General features: G+C 46.8%; 1 protein-coding gene across 2 annotated transcripts; it reads right to left on the minus strand.

Moving 5' to 3' along the window:
* Positions 1-754: 754 nt before the first annotated feature.
* On the minus strand, positions 755-21066 carry ENO1 (enolase 1). 2 transcript variants are annotated; one of them, XM_005292875.5, is made up of 12 exons: positions 20756-21066; positions 14596-14689; positions 11952-12047; positions 8544-8602; positions 7501-7570; positions 6915-7048; positions 6050-6272; positions 4021-4218; positions 3441-3642; positions 2941-3049; positions 2330-2388; positions 755-1218 (listed from the first exon to the last, which is right to left on the minus strand). In XM_005292875.5, the coding sequence occupies exons 2-12, from the start codon at positions 14678-14680 to the stop codon at positions 1149-1151; spliced, it is 1305 nt and encodes a 434-aa protein (XP_005292932.1). In that variant the 5' UTR covers positions 14681-14689; positions 20756-21066; the 3' UTR covers positions 755-1148. The 2 variants fall into 2 exon arrangements, with proteins under 2 accessions (XP_005292932.1, XP_005292933.1); XM_005292876.4 differs by lacking the exon at positions 8544-8602 and adding an exon at positions 8906-8964 and having other exon boundaries at positions 20756-20895.

Below are 21066 nucleotides of genomic sequence, written 5' to 3' on the forward strand. Positions count from 1 at the left end.
AGATGAGAAACTACACGGATTGGTGGGAAGGGAGCCCTATGAGCTAGGGAAGTAATGCCTTGCATCAGTGCTAGGAGACATTGGGGAAAAAGGACCAAGCAACTACTATTACATGGCTAGTCCTGAAAAGTGATCCTTATAGTTATCAAGCTAGCTGAAGGAAGGTGGCACATGAGGACTTATGGCCACATTACCAGGGACCATTGTGGACTATACAAGTTAGATGCACCGGACCAAAGCTGCATCTGTGTTTCTGCTTAAAGCTCACTCTGCTCTCTCCAACTCCCTACATCTACAGCACCCAAATGCGAAACAAAATAGAGGCACTGAAGAGGCTTCGGCATATGAAGCCTTATTGACCTTTGGGCATGTAAGCAGTTTGCACTGAATGCTGAAAGTAAACAAGTGAGTGTAATTCTTGTATCAGCTGTCAAGGATGGGAGAGCAAGAACGTGCACGGTGAGAGATGAGGCGGCGGCAAGAGTTCAGAGAATGCCCCAAAGCTTTCTCCTCATGAGTGAGCTCTATTTTCAAGAGGGGCTAACTTGGCTAAGTGAACTCTCAGCAGCAGCATGGCACATCCCTAGAAAAATCGACGTGAAGGGCAAAGGCAGCTAAGCAGCAGCTTTTTGTGGGGACAAACAAACACCAAGCATGCCACTAGCCAGGATCTGCAAGAGGAGAGACTGGGGACAGGGAAGGGGTGCATGCCAGTGCGACGTCCCATGGAATAACTCCAGGCAACACTCACTGCTGGGTTGTTTGATGCTTTTATTTGCCTCACATAACAACACTACTATTTCTGTTTGCAGGAACCTCAGGCTGCACTGCAAGTTACACAGCGCCACACACAAACAGGGGGAAGTATGTTTATGCCCACAGTCAACAAGGTCAAAGTGGCGACTTAAAACATGGTTCCAATTTTTTAATACACAAACCCCCCAGAGGGACTGTTCTACAAAAGCAGCAAAGCGCTTAAGAGCAACAGGTAGAGCTGGGGAACACTAGGTGAAATACAGTCTAGGGTGAGAGGCCCTGCAAACTGGTCTTGTTCCTTCAGCTGCCCTTCTTTCTAATACAGGTAAATAATGATCTAATCAGGTGACTAGTGCTTTAAACCAGAACAGGGGCTGTCTGACCCACACAGCTTAGTTGATACGGGGGTTCCTGAAGTTCCTGCCAGCAAAGCGGGCCTTGCTTCCGAGCTCCTCCTCAATTCTGTTTAGGAAATAGGGGGTGGGGGGAGGGGGGGGGACAAAAAAAAGAAAGGAGTGTAAGCACATAACATGGTACATCTATTTGTATGACTGCTTGACTGGACTGGCAATGACAACACAGATGGAGCAAAACCCACCCAAGAGTAGTAATGTAGAGGACAGTGATCTCACCACACATGCTTGAAACCCTCCCTGTAGCGTTGACATTTCTGCCATAAAACCAAAGTTCAGCAGCCAACACAAGCTAGCGTGCATTGGACTGTGCCACTGATCCTCTGCTGCTTCCACATATGCAGCTGAATTTGGGCTTGTCGTCTTTTGTGGGGCACAAGCACCTTGGCGAGAGACAGTATTTTCCTTCATGTCATACGCATGGGAGAGTCAAGAGTCTGCTTAGTAGCTGACCACATGCATTGCATGCTGCACCCCACCCAGCCAGGAACAAGACTTATTCTGCTGACCTTCACATGAACCGCTAACGTCTACACCTCATGCCAAGCAACTGTCTGGTATTGCAGGATACATCCTACCTATGATCTCCCCATGGTGTATTCAGTGTTTAAGTGCAGTGCTGCCCATACCAAGGGCAGCCAACACAGCGAGCATCAGGCACTGCCTAAAGTTGCTGTCAAGGCATAGCATAAGCACAGACGTTGGCGGAGTATTCACGTTTTCTGGGCTAGAAGGTGGTAGCATTTCACAGAACTAGGGTTGCCACAGGTCATGAGATAAGGGCTTCTTCATTTGGATAGAGGGACCAAGCTGTGGCTACACCACCTATGTTTATAAGCCCACAGGGGCAACATGGAAAGTTCTACAAGGGCCAGCTAGGGACCCCCTAATCTTTGAGCCACTTAGCCCTTGGTATTTGGTCAGTCCAGAAGGCATGGCAGCACCCACTGGAGTCTCCCTACAGTCAGCTAGGGAGATCTTAGCCAGCGTTAGCATGTGCCCTGGCACGGCAATGGAGACTGCTGTTTCCACTGGACTCTTGGAGAGTCACAGCACAGCAGAGACCAAGTCATCAGATGCGTTATACCCTGTTCTTAGAGCAAGCCTGCAGGCTAGACTTAGTCCCCCTCCTCCCCACGCCAACCCAGAGCAATCCTCACCTCAGGAGCTGATTGTACTTAGCTAGACGCTCAGATCGGCAAGGGGCACCAGTCTTGATCTGAAAGAAAGGTCAGGAAGTTAGTTACTTTGGGGTTAAAAACAGCTCTGCTCTCAAGCGCTGAAGGCGTGAAGACAAATGCCCCTCCTATGATAGGCGGTAAGAACAATCATGTCCTTAATAATAATGCATCGAGTTGAGCATGGTGGAAGGACACAAGCGACCAGAAGTCTGATCGGCTAACCTGAACCCAGCTGGGCGGAAGTTGGATTCCAGCAGTGAATAGTGCACTCATTCATTTGATTGCTGGAAGTTACAATACCAGGAAATCCTGACACACCCACATGGATTGAGCTGAAAGATTCCTCCCTTGTTTTATTAGTGACATCACAAGGAAACAGCATCTCCACTTACTGAGGAGGAAAAGCGCCAGTATGTTTCACCATCGCTACTATTACAGACTAGCTGAATGCCTGTAGAGCAATAGAGGGAAATCCTTGTGCCTCAGAGGTCATTAGGATCATCTGTTTCTTGCTACAGAATGGCTTCCCATTCCCCGAAAGAAGGCAGCCAGGTGACTGGGGGGGGACCATTCCAGGTACAGATACTGACCTGTCCAGTGCAGAGACCAACCACCAGGTCAGCAATGAAGGTATCTTCAGTCTCCCCGGAACGGTGACTCACCATCACACCCCAGCCATTGGACTGGGCAAGCTTGCAGCTAAAGCAAGAGAAATAGGTGTAAGATTCTGCACCACTTGTACAAAGGATACCAAGTGCTAAGTATGGCTAATGACTGCACGATCCAGCTTCAGGTTCATTCAGTTAATGTGGATATTGGTGTTAAGGATGGAATGATGCACTGCCCAGAAGGGAAACACTGTCATCCAGCCCATCACTCCATGGGGACTTGTGGCTGGGAATGTTTTACGATGTTTCATGCACGGCACTGAATACTGTTCCATCAGGAGGCAGAAGACAGGTAGAGGTAGAGGGAGGTCGGTCGCTCTCTCTCCCCCCGCCCCCCTCCAGGTGGTATTTGAAGGGAAAGTACTTAGCCACACACTGATGTTATGAAGTTGGTCTGGGTCTGTATCTGTAAGGTGACTTACGCCTGCAGGGACTCTGTCACAGAGCCAATCTGGTTCACTTTGAGCAACAGGCAGTTGCATGATTTCTCCTCCACAGCTTTAGCAATACGCTTCGGATTGGTCACGGTCAGGTCATCACCCACCACCTGAACACCCACGCTGGCAGTGAACTTCTTCCAAGCTGACCAATCATCCTGGTCAAAGGGATCTTCAACGGACACCACTGAGAAGGTAAGCAGAAGGGGTATTTTAATTAGCAGCCTCAGCATCCCGGAAGAGTTCAAGCTAATTCTAGCCAGGTGATGTTTAGGGTTATGACATCTACTAATGCACCTGACACCTCCCTGCTCAGGACTTTGCATTAGCAGCTTTGAAACTGCATCTTCTGTGGACCAAATCCAAAGCACAAGATTAAAGGCTTTTTTATGAAGTATTTAATCTCCCTCCAACCCCACTCAATGGCTTTAGTTCTACTCCTTTCCGTCCTCTTGCCGTGCACCAAGAGGTGGTGGTGTTGGGGTGGGTGGGAGGAGGAAGACCTGCCAGGGAGTAAACCATCTGTTACTGGCTGCCTGTTAACTGAGCAGCATGTACCACTCACATGGGTAGCTCTTGATAAAGCTCTTGTACAGATCAGCCAGTTGGTCAGGAGTGATGTATCTGCTGGGGTCATCGGGAGACTTGAAGTCCAGGTCGTACTTTCCATCGCGATAGAACTCTGAGGCAGCCACATCCATCCCAATGACCACCTTGTCAGTGTAGCCGGCCTTGCTGATCGCAGTCTTCAGCAGCTCCAGAGCTGGAAGGTTAGATAGTGAGTTATAATGAATTCCTAGGTATAACAACACTTTTGTAGAAAATGCATACTGTAGGCTTCAAGATGATCCACATTCTATTACTGACTTATCTGGGCGGGCTTTGGGCAAGTCACTGACCTCTCCTCATCTGTAAAATGAGATTATTCCTTACCAGCCTTTTAGGGGTGTTACAAGGTCTTATTGACCAATGTCTGTAGAGCACCTGATACTCCTGGAGCATTTTACCACTTCATTTATCTTTATGATATCCCAGAGATACTTAAGAATCTTCACCCACCACTGACATGAAGCCACCTCTGAGGTGGAGTGCAGCAGCCCATATCAACATCAGCGAACAATTAAAGGACAAGAAATGAATACCATTTCCAGTTTCAACTGTAGGGGGAATTTAGCTAGGCACGAAGTAATGACTTGGCCTGCCTGGATCCTGCCTAGTTTCAACTCCTGCAGAAGCACAGTCGGAGCTGGTAAGGGGAAAGGCATTAACACAGTCCAAGTAGTAAATTTAGCCTGATGTTGAGTGGGACAGAAGAGGACTGTTTCCCCCAGTGATCTGTCAGGGCTCCAGTTACACACTTTCCCCGCTTTTCCTTGGAAATGAGAGGCTATTTCTGACAGGAGGCATGGCTGCTGAATCCTCTAAAACATGATACCACTTGGCTGTCTGAAGAGCAAAGCACTGGGTGATCACCATGTAACAGAAATATGACCCTCCCCCCCCCCCATGACCCCTCCCAGATTTAAAGCCAAGTAGCAGCTGGACCTGCCAGACAGTGTACAGAAACAACTTTGATCAGTACTTTTTAGCAGCTTCATATTAAAAAATGCCAGTGTATAAAGCCAACAGACTGTCCATTCAGTATCATGAAGGGGAAGAACCTGCCTGTAGATTCAGAGACTCTGGTGTTTACTCAAGTATCTCCAGTGTCACTGAAGGGACTGCTATGTAGAGGTTGGACAGTTATGCACCATAGTGGTTACAGTGAGAACTGTCAGTTACATTCAAAACTGAAACAGCTTTCTGCTGCTGCAGAGGTGTTCAGTTCCCCTGTGGCTCGGAGGCGGCTCCCCCGCCACCCACTTGGCAGACACACTGCACTTGCTGTAGGCTCCTCGGTGACTGTATTTTCCATGTTGCTTGAAAGCAGGTCCCCTTTCCTGGAGGTTTGTGCTGTCTCAGGGACTGAGGAATTGGAACAGAGGTCACCTTTGTTCCACTTCCCCAGCAGCTTTTATTGCTCACTGACTATTACAGCGCAAGCTGTCCCTTCTCCCTGGAGATTAGGAGACAGACCAGCCCCAGTGAAGTCTCTTCACTTATTTACTTTTGAGCAACAGTGACCTTCGGCATAAGAAGTAGAAGAGTTTAACCACACCGCTAACTGGCACAGGGATGTCCTCCACCCAGCCTACACGGCAAATGAAATGTATGGAAAAATTAAGCCACCTTGTTAATCCACGTGAATTCATGGAATGGGGCCACTAGTTCCTACCCGCACATGGCCAAGTTTGTCTCCGTCTCCCGGTGGCAATTTAGCCTTCTGGAGTCAGTGATAGGGAGCGTTCAGTACAGCAGCTTTGCACTGGAAAGCCCTATCGGACTGGACTGGCCCCTCTTGGGTGAATGGAAGGGGGATGGAGGAGTATTTCAGGGACCATTAAGAGTTAATAGAAAGGAAGAGATCCCTCCCCCAGAGATCAGCAAGACTTTTCGGACATATTTGGAGTCCATGATGGGCTGAGCCAGTTACACAGCCTTGCACACCACCTGGTGGTAAAGTTCTAGTTTCTCCATCCATCTCTGCTTCCTACCTTCTTTGTTCTCCAAGATGTTGGGTGCAAAACCGCCCTCGTCACCCACATTGGTGGCATCCTTTCCGTACTTCTCCTTGATGACGTTCTTCAAGTTGTGGTAGACCTCAGCACCAATACGCATGGCTTCCTTGAAGCTCTCAGCACCAACCGGGAGGATCATGAACTCCTGCATGGCCAGCTTGTTACCAGCGTGGGACCCACCATTGATCACATTGAAAGCCTTGACACAGGAGAACAGAGGCAGAGTTAGCTGCTGCACTTTCCCCTCAAGCTTCACCCATGATCAATACAGTATAACTAAGCAGTGCAATGAGATGTACCCATTTCCCTTTCCACCAAACAAGCTGTCCAGAACACCCACTCTTATCCTGGACCTGTGGAAGTCAATGGAAACACACCCACCGTGTCACAGGTGTAGGATCAAACACTTGATTGTTCGGACCCCATCCCCTCACCCTGGACATAGAATGAATTCTCATTCTGCATGAAACCTGTGCATGCTCTCCCTGAATAAGGAATCAAGGGAGAGTTGCACCTTAACTCGTGTCTCTTGAGTTTACAGTGAAGACCACCATGTATAGGTAGGTCTACTTCATCTGTGCTTTAAATGAAGGGTTCCAATCCAGAAGGGTTCCATTAGAAGACCCTCAGATTCCTGAGGCCAAGAGATACACTGTTCTCCCAAATCAGAGTACTGTGCTAATAATCAGTCTTCCAAGGATAGGGAATGGGATTTTTCAAGCACACACGAGTTAGAAGCAAGAGGCCCTGTGAAAGTCAATGAGACTTGTGCTCCTAAATCACATAGGAAAATGCCAGCCAGGCAGATATAGTTTCCAAATGTTCAACTCAGGAAACCTACAGGAACTGGCAGGATGACTTCTGGGTTTCCCGCAAGGTCAGCAATGTGACGATACAGGGGGACCCCCTTCTCAGCAGCACCAGCTTTGCACACAGCCAGAGACACACCCAGAATGGCATTAGCCCCGAACTTGGCTGAAACACAAAAGGGAAACATGTTTACATAGACAATGCAAATCCTCCTCAGAAGCGCTATTGTGATAACCGTTCTTAAATGCATGAGCCCCAAAGTAAGCTCATTGCAACTCCCCTTTCCTCCACTCCCACTCTAAGACTGCATGAAGTTCAGAATATCTTACAATAGTTTAGACATGAAATGGTCATGAAAGCCTCCATGGACACATGCACTGCCAGCATACATCCTAGTAGGTACACTGTACCACAATCACAGCAGCAGAACTGATGTGTGAAGTGGATGTCTCATTTCTTAACAGCTATCCCTTTACTCAATTAGAGATGGCCATCAACTACTTCAGCACCATGATGGAGTGCACTTCTCTTGGCCCCCCCAAGCAACTTTAGTTACTTTGGACGACAAACCTGGTGCTGAAACGGTACATCTGTGTGTTGTGCAAAAAGACACTTACACTTGTTTTCTGATCCATCCATCTCCAGCATCAGTTTGTCAATCTTCTCTTGCTCCACAACATTTATGTTCTGCAAAGGGAAGAAGAGTGAAACCAAGAAATAAAGCCATGCTGTATAATTCAGACCAATCCCCCTTCTCCCATGTCACCTACCTGTGGGTTCCCCCCCAATTTCAGCTTCAAAAACCGGTCACCAATTTGAGGTCAGAAGATATCTAGTGTGTATGTCTGGCAGACATGAAGAACTGCATGAGGGTAACTAAGAAATAGCCGAGCTAAGAGGCTAGACATGCATTGTGATTGTATGTGAATTTCAGTTTCTAGCTAATTATAGTAGGTCTTGAAGTTGAGTGGATACATCAAAGAGAGCCAATAGGAAACTCAAACCCTAGTGAATTCCAGCTGTCTTACTCCTGAACTCTGAAGGACATCCTTAAACATGCCTCATTGGAAGGAAACTGCCCTTGCCCTCATCCTGGCCTGGCAGAGGGGCAACCAATGAAGGTTTATGCTCCTCCTCTAGCCTGTACAGAGATCCTAGCTCAGCAAGACCTCTACACTCAGAGTATGACTTCAGAATAGCTTTAATACAGACAACTCCTTCAGTCAGACTGAAGCTACATATGAAACCAAACCCTGTGCTTTTTTAAAAAAAGCAAAATAGCTGTCAGAATGAAGTGCCATTACATTTTCCATTTTGAATGCTGGACACTAGGAATAAATATGCACCGAGTTCACCATTTAGACGGTTGTATGCAGCAACACATGCAACGTTACCCCAGACTAAGTCGCAGATGACCAGAACAAGTGATGCTATTCTGGCTAAGTTAGGGTTACATTTGCACTCGTTAATGGGAGCAGTTACTGGATTCAGAAGGGAGTTATTTTAGATCAATTTGTTCTCATGCACTCACACACAGGCCAGCTATACATCAGAAGATATTCTCCAGCTCCTTGATTTTTTTTTTTAAAGGGACAAAAAAAATAGAGCTAGAAAACATACTTGCATTAAATAAGGTTAGTTAAATAATGAATGCTCCTACCTTGCTAATCAGTGCAGGTGCAATTGTTTTATTGACGTGCCCAACAGCTTTTGAGACACCTGGAAGGAACAAGCAAATCAATCACTGATCTAATCAAACACAGGCTAAGCAGGCATTAGTAGATGATCACTTGAAAAAAAATCCAACCCCAATCACCTCTCATCCAGCTTCTCCCCCTAACCAAACCTTAGCTTTCACTGCCAATGCTAAGTTCTTTCAGAAGGTGATCTCAGGTGAGTGGCAAGTTATATCATGGAAATAGCCATCCTCTAGGAATGCCTGCTGAAAGGTTAGTTTGCAAGACCATGCACTGGAGGAGTCTGTCCAAGTGACAGGTTGCAATAAACACACATGACCATTACCTGAGTACAACATGCTGGAGCCAGGAACTCGTTAACATATTTAACAGCTCTGGATACACCTGACAGAAGTGAAATGGACAAGAGAGTAAAGGAAGAGATGAAGGCCCACAGAAGAACACAAAAGCAGACTGTGCAAATGAAGGAAGGACGAGGTCACAGGAGTGCAGAGAAAGTGTCGCAGTAGTTTCAAAGTTGAGCAAAATGCTGCATATTAAGCAATAGAACAGAAGCCAGCGGGTTCACAAGGTAGTGCAAGTTGCTGCATCTCCAGCCAATCAAGGTGGATTGTTCCCCCAGCAATGTCTCAATTCTAGAGTCCAGCCTTGAATTTGCAACCCTTCAGGTTCCTATTGGCTGAACATGCCAACTTCTGGATAAGGAGGCCATTCGGACACTTAAGGAAAAGGGCTACTCCTCTCAGTGCATGTGGGGTGCCAGAGGAGGGGAGGATTTTTTCTTTGAGGGTTTAAACAAACAGACAACTGGGTGTTTAATATCTGCAACCCTGTCTTGTTTGACTATTGGAGCATCATTGTAATCCAGGTCTAGCTGAGGCAGAACCACTTTGCTTTTACATTAGAGTCCCCAGTTGGAAGAGTGGATAATGTTACACTGAACATCAGAGCCTACGTGCAGATATTAAAGCTGTGTCTTTTGCTGAAGCAGTTGGTGCCTGTACAAAATGCTGCATGTCAGCCAACATTTTCCTAGGGTTTAAATAAATAAATAAAATAAAGGGATGAAAGAGAAATGGGGGTTCTGAACACAACGCCACACCAATTCTGTACATAACACTGCGCATCCCAGCTGTTCAACCTGCAGTCAAACACTCCACTGAGTCTATTGTGCCTGCCAAGTACACAATGACAGAAGACCAATCCACTCCCAAATCCAGGTAGGTTCTGCTTCTTTCCTTCATCAGCCAAGACCATAGTAATTAACCAGTCAACCAACACCAGCCTAGTGACACTGATAGCCTCCCCTGTGATGAGTGTTCTCAAAGATGATCTGAGCAGACAAGTGCTTCAAAGGTTCCTTTGTTCAGAACACATGGAGCAGGTGAGGTAAAAGGCTGTTAAGCCTAGCAAAGCCTGATTAAATCTGCATTATTAAACTGATGACTTACAGAAGGCTTTCCAAAGCAATCTGTTGGGAAATATTTCTATTGTATTTCTTACATTCCACTCCTCTTTGTTCTTTATTAGTATCTTGGAGAGTCTGTTGGCTCCTGCTGCTTATTCCCTACCTGACACAAATAATGAAGCAGAGGGCTCGGATTCCAGATGCAGAATAAGCAGCAGGAGCAGATAAGCCCTTAAAATTCTATTTGAACAAGAAAACTCCTAGCCGCGTGAAGTGTTTATGGGACTGCTTCCAAAGACTATATAGGCTGTTCTGTTAAGTTTTAGACAGCACAAGCTCTTCAACTCTTCCTAGGAGGCTTTTCTTAACCATCCTGCCCAGATCAAGCTCTGCTTTGGTAATCTGGGCATATTTGAAGTTAATTTCATCTGAGCAGTGAGATAGTAAGGACAAAAGTTCCATCTCGCCAGACCAGAATTGAGAGGCCTCCAACCTTTCCATTTAAAAATACCAGCCCCTCAAGAGTCACGGGAATATCTTCAGTGTTATTTGATCACACTGCCATATAACCAGTCAATTTCCCTAGTGATTTACAATGAGAGGAAAAAGGGAACTAAACCTAGCCACTCTGATGAACCTTGAAAGCAATACACCGAGAAGCAAGATATTTTAGGATTACAAACATGTGAAATTGCTCAAGAACTGTATGACCTAAATGCACAGGCTTTCTATACTATTTGATAGGTTCCCTTGGCACATTGGCCTTCACAGTGGTCGGGTACGGATGTACTTTTGCAGACCTTTCCCAAAGGTAAGTTTAAAAAGGCAACTATGCTTTCTCTGAAAACTGAATTTGATCTTCTGCCCTAACCAGGTCACTGCAGCCACGAACAGTTGCATTTAACATCGGACAGCATCTGCAGACAGTCTAATGCTCCCATGCAAGGTCTTCTGAGCTCAGCTCAGGACTGCTCTACCAGATGCTCTTAATTTTAGATTCCATACATCATCCTCATTCTCATAGATTTCCTCCGAAGCCTGGCAGTACATTACACCAATTGTTACCAAATGGTTCAGGGAAGAGCATGCTTCAAGCACTCACCCTACAAGCAGTCTTCCATCCTTATGAAGGATCTTTGTGATTAACCAGCAAATAAGGATAATGGGCTATTGGGGGTGGGTTGTTTAGATGCCCATTAGCCTGAATATATTACGATCTAGCACAGAACGAGCGCCCTGAGGTGTGTCAACATTCAGTGCAGCAGCAAAGTGGGGTAATGAAATGGCATTCTAGTACAATATGCAGTAGGCTATGACCAGCTAACAAAAATAACTGAACTCTATATATTCAGGCAAACACAAGCATCTCCGTCTCTTATTATGGCTAATTTTCTGAGGAAATAGGCATCCGCTGCTCCCATTGTTTTCAAGAGGAGCTGTGTGGGTATATTACACTTTTGAACTGTACTGGAGCACTTCTGTGCAATGGGTCAACTGACTTGCTGTTAAGGGATTGCAAGTTAGCCTGTAACAATGAAACGTGCTAAGTCAGGAGTCGGCAACCTTTCAGAAGTGGTGTGCTGAGTCTTCATTTATTCACTCTGATTTAAGGTTTCATGTGCCAGTAATACATTTTAATGTTTTTAGAAGGTCTCTTTCTATAAGTCTATAATCTATCACTAAACTACTGTTGTATGTAAAGTAAATAAGGTTTTTAAATGTTTAAGAAGCTTCATTTAAAATTAAATTAAAATGCAGAGCCCCCCGGACCGGTGGCCAGGACCCGGGCAGTGAGTGCCACTGAAACTCAGCTCGCCTGCCGCTTTCGGCACATGCGCCATAGGTTGCCTACCCCTGTGCTAGGTGAAGGGGGATGGGATGGAAATAGAAAGATGCCAGCGTACTATCTACTACAATAGCACTGGTGAATGAGTGTTTGCAGCAAAGCCAAGAATGGATTTACCTTTCCCCAGGAAGCGAGTCTTGTCATTGTCACGAAGTTCCAGAGCCTCATAGATTCCAGTGGAGGCGCCACTAGGTACGGCAGCTCTGAACAGACCTGAGTACAGCAGGAGAGAAGAGAGAACCATCTCAGCATGGCAGGGTCCAGGGAGGTTCTGCCTGTTCTTCATCCCAACCTAATACTATTAGTATTGCAAGCACAGGGAATGCTGCCACACGTTGAGGTCTCTCTCCTGGATCAGGAAGAGAGTTACTCTTCCGAGTCATGCTTGGGCAACACAATAAGCCAACGCAGACTGCTCAATGTGCAGATGGGCTGAATATCAAGCCTGACAGCTTGCTTCCTTCATACATATAGAAGGCATGAGTCAGGAAAAGCCCATCCGTCATCTGACTAAGCCACCCTTTCCAAGATGAGCTAGGAGTTGGAGGTATCTAGCTTAACAGTGGTATTATTTTCTAAGCCCCCCCCCCCCCAAAAGAAACCCAAAACTAAAAAAATCCACTTAATTCCCATCAAAAAGCACCATTGCCAGGGCTGGCCCACTAGTTCTACGCAGGGAATCTAAGTTGAATCACTTGCTCTTGGGAAGGCAGGTGTTCGGAGTGGGGCTGTGGGGGGAAAGAGGGCACCGGGAAGATAGTTTGAGATAGCAGAACAGAACATTGAGAGCACTAGAGTTCATGCAGTCTTTATTGTGGGTGAGGTTCCAACTTTGATCTCTCTAGCCTTCCTCTCTCAAGCAGAAGTCTGGTATGGAATGTCATTAAGAGAAGGAATTCATCTTTCCAGGCACAGAGCTAAGCTGTTTGGTTAGTGCATTTCAGCTATTCTGATTGCTCATTCCAAGCCACGCTCGTATGGGTTTGGACAATTGAAGTGTCTGATCTCGTAAGATACGGAGCAATAAGTAACAAAGACCCAATGAGTAAGGGTGGAGGGAAAAGGCCTTGCAGCAACCAAAACAGATGAAGGATGTTAGATATACAACCACAATTACAGCTAAGCAGCTGTCTAGTCATGTCTGTGTCCACTTTAAACAGCTACACAAAGTTACAGCAAAGGGAAGTGTGTTGGCAGATGTCATTAGGCAGGCAGTGCAGCAAGGGACCTGGAGCAGAGCTAACTTCAGCGGATGAGAGACAGCCACAACTTCCTGTAATTAAGCAGAGCTTCTAGAGGGAAAGCAAGAATGTACAGGCATAGAGCGGAGTTTGCCAAAGCCTAATGTTGTGGGAGTTGTGAGAGCACAGAGGAACAAGGGACACTGGTAGTTGTTAAAGTGGGGGGATAAGATCTCTGCTTACACTCAGATTTTGCTCCAGCTACACCATCAGTGAAGCTTATCCTAGTTTCAAGCAGAAAGCCCCATTGATGCAAACGCTAGAGGTTTGAATTACTGAAGTACCAACTGGTGGACTATTGATACATCTTGTCCTGGGGCTCCTACTCATCGGTGGTTTGGAAGCCTTACACAGAGAGGGAAGGTCCCAGCTCTGTTCACAAGACATGACCACGAGTACATTTGAAGGAAACTCCTCACTGTCCATGCTCAGGTTAATTATGCCACTGAATCCATACAGTAAAATAGGATAAAGATCTTTCTTGTAGCTTCAGTCATCTCTGCAGCTTAATGTATTCAGTACAGAGTTAGATGAAGGGAAATAGAGAATTTCACTCTCAGTTTGGGTTTGCACTTTCGTATCAGTGCTAGCTTAGGAGACGTTCAGATTCTGAGACCCATTCACCTGCCATTTGTTTCTCAGGCTGAAAGATTACTAGTTATGTTTAAAGTAGAGCTTCTCTCCACCACTCATCAGCTCTTCCAGCAGCTGAACCTCAATGAGGCACTTCACAGTAACTCCTATGGCTATAGATACTCACATCAAATACATGATTACAGGATCATGCAGAAGAGGCTGGGAGAGGGAACCCCTGAAGTGCACACGTTGAGTGCCAGAGAGAAAACAAGTGTAGTGACAGGTCATGTAAGATTTGTATGGTTCTCCAATGCCTCAGTGCGGCTTCAATGGAAAAGTTTCTGGCCCTAATCTGGGGGTTAAAGTTCCTCCCTGGAGCTGCACTAGAGATGAATTTATCCCCTATTATTCATGAAGCCTGACTCAAGCTGACCACTATTGGTAAAGTAATTTGCTGTTTAAATCATGCTGGTGTACATCACGTTTCTAACAAAGCCACCAAGACCAATAGCTAAAGATAGGAGACTTCCCTTGGCAGAAAAATACTGGACTGAGATGTGTTCCTTTCTATCACAATATGGCAAGCCTGGAAATTTCAGCTTTTCCCATTTAATTATCTCATCCATCCTAGGAGACAGAGCAGACTGAAATATATAGGGCTTTAAAGCACCACTTTTCACAGATGTTTTGGCTGCTATCCTAGTTTGTTTGCATCCCTCTCCTCTAAATATCCTCCCATATAAGTCAGCCTCAGACCCCCCCCCCCCCGCAAGCAGGAGCCCCATGAAGAGTGAAAGGAGAGTTCACCATAGCATGTGTGCAACACTGAACTCATTGTTGGCTGTGAGGTTCTGTACCAATCATCTTCCTACTTCAGACTGATGTAGGAAGCCCATACTGATACGTGGCAGGAGTAGAGGGACCTAGGCAGAAACAAGACTCACCTTTGCTGGTATAGAGGTCTACCTCCACAGTGGGGTTCCCACGTGAGTCAAAGATTTCACGAGCAAAGATCTTGAGTATGGACATTTTGAGTATCTGCCAAGAAAAAGAAAAGAAAAAGATTTAATATTCTGAAAGACAGACATATGGAACAGGAACCCTTAGTACCACTAAAGGTCACGTATGCAGTTCCATCAATATTGCTAGTCACTTTTTTTTTTTTTTTTAATTAAAGTTCCTGTTGGCACAGGAGAAAGCCACCATCAAATCTCTTCCCTCTGCTAAGGTATCAGTTATGAGTTTCGGGTAGTATAACCTGTTCATTGAGGCTCGGATTTTCCAAGGAGCCTAAGGGAGTGAGATGCCCAATTCCTTCAGGCTCAAATCCCTTAGACTCCTTAAAAGATACCAGCCTTAGATAATAATGAAGCAACCTTGACACACAGGGACTAGCTTAAATGACTTTTGTTGACAGAGACTTCAGTGCAGGAGCTCCCATTTAGCACATGTAAGAGCAGATTCTGGGAGCTGGATGTAACCAAAACCTGAAATGGAAAGAGGCAGCTACTAATGAGTTGTGTCTCCAGTCAAGGGCAAGTTACTGTATGGCTAGTTTCCTCTGCATTTGATATGAAGCATGTTAATGTTCTCCACCATTTAGATGGAGAACTTTTATTTCACATCTAGTTTTCTGCATCCACTTTTTTTCCTTGTAAAAACACACCACCCAAAACACACCCAGCAGGAAGTGATCCTTCAGTCAAGGACCTATTAAATTCTTACTGAGCGATACTGTGTCTTTACAGTGAATCTTGGAGCAATAGTTCACTAAGCAGATCAAGGGTTCAGGATCAGTTTTTATAAATACCACTCTCACTTCAATTACCAGAGCAGCCATAATACATTCTGAAATCAGTCTCCATTTCATGCTTTTTTGGTACCCAGCCACTCAGCTAAAGCCAGCAGCACAGATTAACTAGGGCAGACTACAGAGAAAACACCCTTCATATCTACTTCTGCTGCATTTCCAAGGTGAACATCCAAGAAGGATATGCTGGCATGTCATTTCCTTCATTGTGGTTGCCTATGATAGGCCTAAGCTACCTGCTTTGTAACACTAACATTGCTCTAGCTGTGATGCTAAAACCTTTGCAAAGGAGATCATTTTTGGGGAAATAAATGTTTTTCCATTTTCAAGGTTAACAAAAATTTCAAATGTCCATTGTGCTCCCTATCACTCCACTGACTGGAGGTACTGTCAAACTGGCTGTGTTCCTATTAGCTACTCCCCTCAGCCCATTTGTTCGAGAACAGGCATTATTTACTGCAGTTATATAAGCTCGGCAATGTTTTAAAGCAACTCATGCAAGTGCCTGTATGCCATGATTTAGCAGTGAGGTTAGTTTCTTTAAAGAGAGCAGGGCTTAGTGTCAAATTAAAAAAATTGCATTACAGGGAAATAATTGCAAGCTTGTTTGTTTAGCAAATCAGTCATACAGGATACAGGAGTGGTCATGAATCTGCCTTTGAGAGGACATAAAAGGCTCATGGGACAGGTGTTAAAAATGCTGTGATTACAGGTATGAGATTGATTTTGCCTTCCTTTCAGGAGCTACCCCTCTTCCCAAAATTATGTCCTTAATCTCTCCCCACTACAAGGTAAGACAGCAGCTTTGTTTAGTCCCTTAACTTTCAGCCCTCTCTGGTTCATTTGGCAGTGAGGTAGTAGAAAACCTGGAGATGAAAGGATTTTAAATCTATTTTTCTGCTCTATTGTAAGAGCCTTAAACTGAGACATCAATTTTCATAAACAGGTTTGTATGAAGAGTCCTGGAGTATTAGAACCCTGACCTCTAGCCCACCCTAGCAAGTATCCAGGTAATTAACATTCCCCCTCTTTTCCTTGCTGTTTTCCAGTGCACAGACCTCCTCGATAAGTCTGTTTAGTGGCTAACATGAATTATTGCCCTTCCTTGATGCAGGAATCCCTCCTTTATCCTAGAAAGGCTGCTTTTAATGCAAAGCTGATTAGGCTCTTGCATACGCGGCCTCTTACTTTCATTTTCAGGGCTGCATCTTGATCAGAACGCATCAGATCAGATGCCCCACCCTTGGCAGGATATGCCAGTTTACAGGGAAATCTAGTTGCATAACATATAAACTGTTCCCTTTTAAAAAAAAGGAGACATGCTACCCCAGGAAATACTCATTCCCCACAGTTGCAATGATAACCAGGCATTAATATTGCTCTATTACTCAAATGTCCTTGAGAAGTGACCTCCCCAGAAGTCCCTCCCCTTCCTTAGCAGCTATACTCCGTTTACAGCACTGCAGTATTTCAGGCCTGCACCAAAGCAGTTTTATTTTAACCCTTGTCGAGCCTCTTCACTCCTGTCTTCAAAGAGTCATTTTGCCCAGGGATGGTTGGTAGGAAACAGCATCTGTCTACAAGATACAGTCTAACTCATCATGAGTTCAGCATAAATCATTTGCTTCCATGAACTGCCTGCTTGGACAACCATGATTCAATCAACCACAGCTATAGAGGGAAAAAGGAGAACAAGCATGAGCATGTCACAGCTGTGCTTCGGTCTGCTTCTGTTCATTTCATTGGTTACATAAGTGAGGAGACAGGGCTGCAAAAACAGGAAGCCTCCCCTGAGAGAGCATTCTGGAAAGCAGAATGGGGGGGGGGAGGGATAGCTCAGTGGTTTGAGCATTGGCCTGCTAAACCCAGGTTTGTGAGTTCAATCCTTGAGGGGGCCACTTAGGGATCTGGGGCAAAATCAGTACTTGGTCCTGCTAGTGAAGGCAGGGGGCTGGACTCTATGACCTTTCAAGGTCCCTTCTAGCTCTAGGAGATAGGATATCTCCAATAATTTAATATTTAATTTATTTATTTAAAGTAAGCTCACATTTACCATTCCAAGCCTCCAATGCTTCATGACAGAACTAACCAGAAATGAGTCAAACCTGTGGAGTGGCTGTTTTATAAGTGATTTTCAAGTTACATATATTCCCCCACTTATTTCTGTGATCGACTCAGTCAGTGGTCCCCTTTAAGATGAGGGGATACCTGCACCCATTTAGAGAGGTGTGGTCTAGCATCTGGAAATTAAGGAGTCCCAAATTCTAATCCCACTGACAAACCAAATCCCTCTATCCCTCACCCCATACTGTATATGGGGACAACAAACCTAAAGTATTATATGAATGCCTGGTGTACTTTAACTATATGATTACACTGATTGAGAGAGAGATTATTGGGCCAGCTCTTCAAAGGTGGTGTTTTTACAGCAAGATGACCTTAACTACTTACATAGAGATTAAAAATAAAACACCGTCTCTCACCTCCACTAGGCGATTACAGCAAGATACCTCACTGGAGTTCACTATCTTGCTGTAAAAACTCCCTTTTTTTGGCAGTGAAATCAGCCTAAAGGTAACGGACAGCCTTTGCAGATGCATATAAAAGGCTATGTAATCCAAATCATGGGGGTACCCACTGCAGAACCTCGCATGCCTTGCCACTGAAGATGCAACTGTACAGAATGAGGGTTGCACGCTATTTGCTGCAAGTTCCATTTGGTGCTGAAAAGCATATCCTGGGGACTTCTGCAGACTCACAAGGCTCCCCAACCTTATCTTCCTCTCTGGATAAGACCGACAACATCACATCCAATTATGAACAGTTCCAGTAAGATTAGGCTCTGACCTATTACTTCCACTCTTTAGCATTCCAGAGAGGATAGGTATGGGTCACCAAGGAAGACTTCAACAAGGGTACCGTCAGATTCCATCCCATGTATTCCTCATTCATCCCTATGCCCTAACTGTGATGCAACTATAAGAATGCTGCTTGGCATCTATCATAGCAGGGAAGGCAGGAAGTCAGGAAATAACAGACTACTCAGAATCAGTTTTTTAATAAAATGGAGATCAAGGACTGAACGGCCTCAATTCGTGGTTTTGGAAGTGAAATATCAGTACTTCCCGTACAGCTCAAAACCCATATGCCTGCCCTGTGACTCAGCATGTTAAGTAACGGAAAGAAATCTCTGAAGTCTGGATGACTAAAAACTTCTCCTGACCATCTGCACAAACCCCATGAAAGTCAAAAGGAGATTTTCCACTACTAGTTTTCACACTCAGATGAAGACTGTGGTAACCCCTGGCAAGTATTAGGCAGCCACCTTTCTTGCAGAACTGTTCTACAGATAAAGCAACATTTAATTATTTTCACTGTTAGGATTTCATAAAAACATAAGACTGGCCATACTGCGTTAGACCAACGGTCCATCTGGGAACGTACGTTGGTCAAGAATGGTGATCTAGAAATAAATTAAATATTTGAAAAGCAGAGCTGAAGGACAGCTACTGTTACAAAAGAGGGAAAGGTTCAATGCTGTAACATACGACACAGTCGCTGTTAATAATTAAAGCCTGCTGCAAAATACTCACTAGTTTGTACCCATCATCTTAACAAACGGTTACTGAACTAAGAAACCACTCCTTTGCATTGTGACTCACCTTCCTCAGTAACACTCCTACTAAAAGTATTAGAAGCATCACGAAAAAAGGGAGTAATAGGTAAGCACTGATTAGAATACTCTTGTGAGTCATAAGAAGCAGTTTGAAAAAGGCACCATTCCCACTGTGAGACCACAGGCTGATTGGCCTGCAAGAGTCCTGCAAGGATCAGCATGGCCCAGGGGCCTACAGGCCTTGTAAATCAATACATCTTCCTGCAACGTAAACCTGCGCTGAAGGGGACTTGGTATGTGAGGCAGGAAAGCTGCTGCTATGCCAGCTGCTTAATCCTAATATTTCAGCAGTACTGGCTTTCCCTGGGCTCCACGTGGCTTTGAACATTTGTCTGGAGACACTGTCTGTTAATAAAACCCACACAACCAAGTGAAGTTGGGGGGGGTTTTTTGGGCGGGGTGGTGGTGGACAAGAGAAAGATGCAGCAAGGGGTGGAAGGTGCAAAGAAGAAGAGGGAAATCTCTTACCCAGGGAATATTTATTTGTAAACTGGTCAGTTTCACTGCCCCCCCCCCAGCAAGAGATCCCTCAGATTAGCCCAGAGCAAAGTACACACAAAATCTGATAACTGGGGATCGAATCCAGTGCCTTGTGGGGGATCAGGGGGTTTAACATGCACAAATGGGGAAACCAGGGCAGGGCAGTGGCACGCGTGTAGCCTCTAGGGCCCTGCAAAACGGAGCAGCAAGGATCCCGTTTGAAAGAGAGAACGGACCATTTCTGCCCATCCCGCCTCTTACCCGAGTCACTGGGGTGGAGTTAATTTCCCCGACCAGAAGGTACCCGCGGGGCTGACAGCAGACTCAGGCGGGGGCTGTAAGGAGGCTGGTGCCCCGGCAGCGGAGCCGCCCGTCCTTTTGCAGGCGCAGACGGCTCCAGGCCGCAGGAGGCCGCGAGCGGCGGGGCGGGGGGAGCCGAGCCGAGGAGCCGGAGGAAGCGGTTGCAGCAGCGCCGCGGCGAGCAAGGCCTCTGCCATGGGCACCAATGCGGCGCCCGGAGCCGGCAGCATTTAACAGGCGGTGCCGGCTGTGCATCCCCCCCCGATGCACCCTGGCTGTGCACGGGCCGGCTCTGCCGCACCCTGGGTGGAGTTTTTTTTTGGGGGGGGGGGGAAGAGATATTCTCTTTCACACCCCCACTGGGCGACACAGCCCCTGTTGGTGCCACGCACCCCGTCCCCTGGCCAGCGCAGCCTGTTGAGATGGAGGGAGACCAGGGGGCAGCAGCATCCCCCCCGCGACACCCCCCGGCCTACGGGCATCCGCCCCCACGCACGCCGCTCCCTTACAAAGGGCCGCCCCCTCGCTCAAGGCACCCCCGCCCGGGGATGGGGGGGGTGCAGCCAGGTCCCCCCTCTCACTCGATGCACCCCCGCCCGGGGATGGGGGTACAGCCAGGCCGCTTGATGCGCCCCCGCCCGGGGATGGGGGGTGCAGCCAGGCTATCCCCCCTCGTCGATGCGCCCCCGCCCGGGGATGGGGGGGCTGCAGCCAGGCTGCCCCCCTCTCGCTCGATGCGCCCCCGCCCGGGGATGGGGGGGCTGCAGCCAGGTCCCCCCCTCTCGCTCGATGCGCCCCCGCCGGGGATGGGGGGGTGCAGCCAGGCCACCCCGCTTACCTGAGCCGCAGTGGCGCTAGCAGCGGAGAAGAAGGAGGAGAGTCACGCTCAGCTCGCGTTCTAAGGCAACTGGGGAAAATGCGGCCGGCTCGCGCTGGGCTATAGTCCATCCCATGCAGATTAGGAGCTGCCAGCCCGGCTCCGCATTGGCTGGCCCTGCCCACTCGCCCGTCTCTGATTGGCCGCGCGGGGGCTCGCGCCAGCCCCGGCCCTTAGGCGCGTGCGCTACGTGCCGGGCTGGCCCTGGCTGGGCTTTTAGTCATGGAAAATCCCATCGCGGGGTGCAGGCCCTGCGCTCTCCACCCGGCGCT

Source organism: Chrysemys picta, chromosome 21 (genome assembly GCF_011386835.1).
Source record: "Chrysemys picta bellii isolate R12L10 chromosome 21, ASM1138683v2, whole genome shotgun sequence".
In the NCBI taxonomy this organism is placed as follows: domain Eukaryota; kingdom Metazoa; phylum Chordata; order Testudines; family Emydidae; genus Chrysemys; species Chrysemys picta.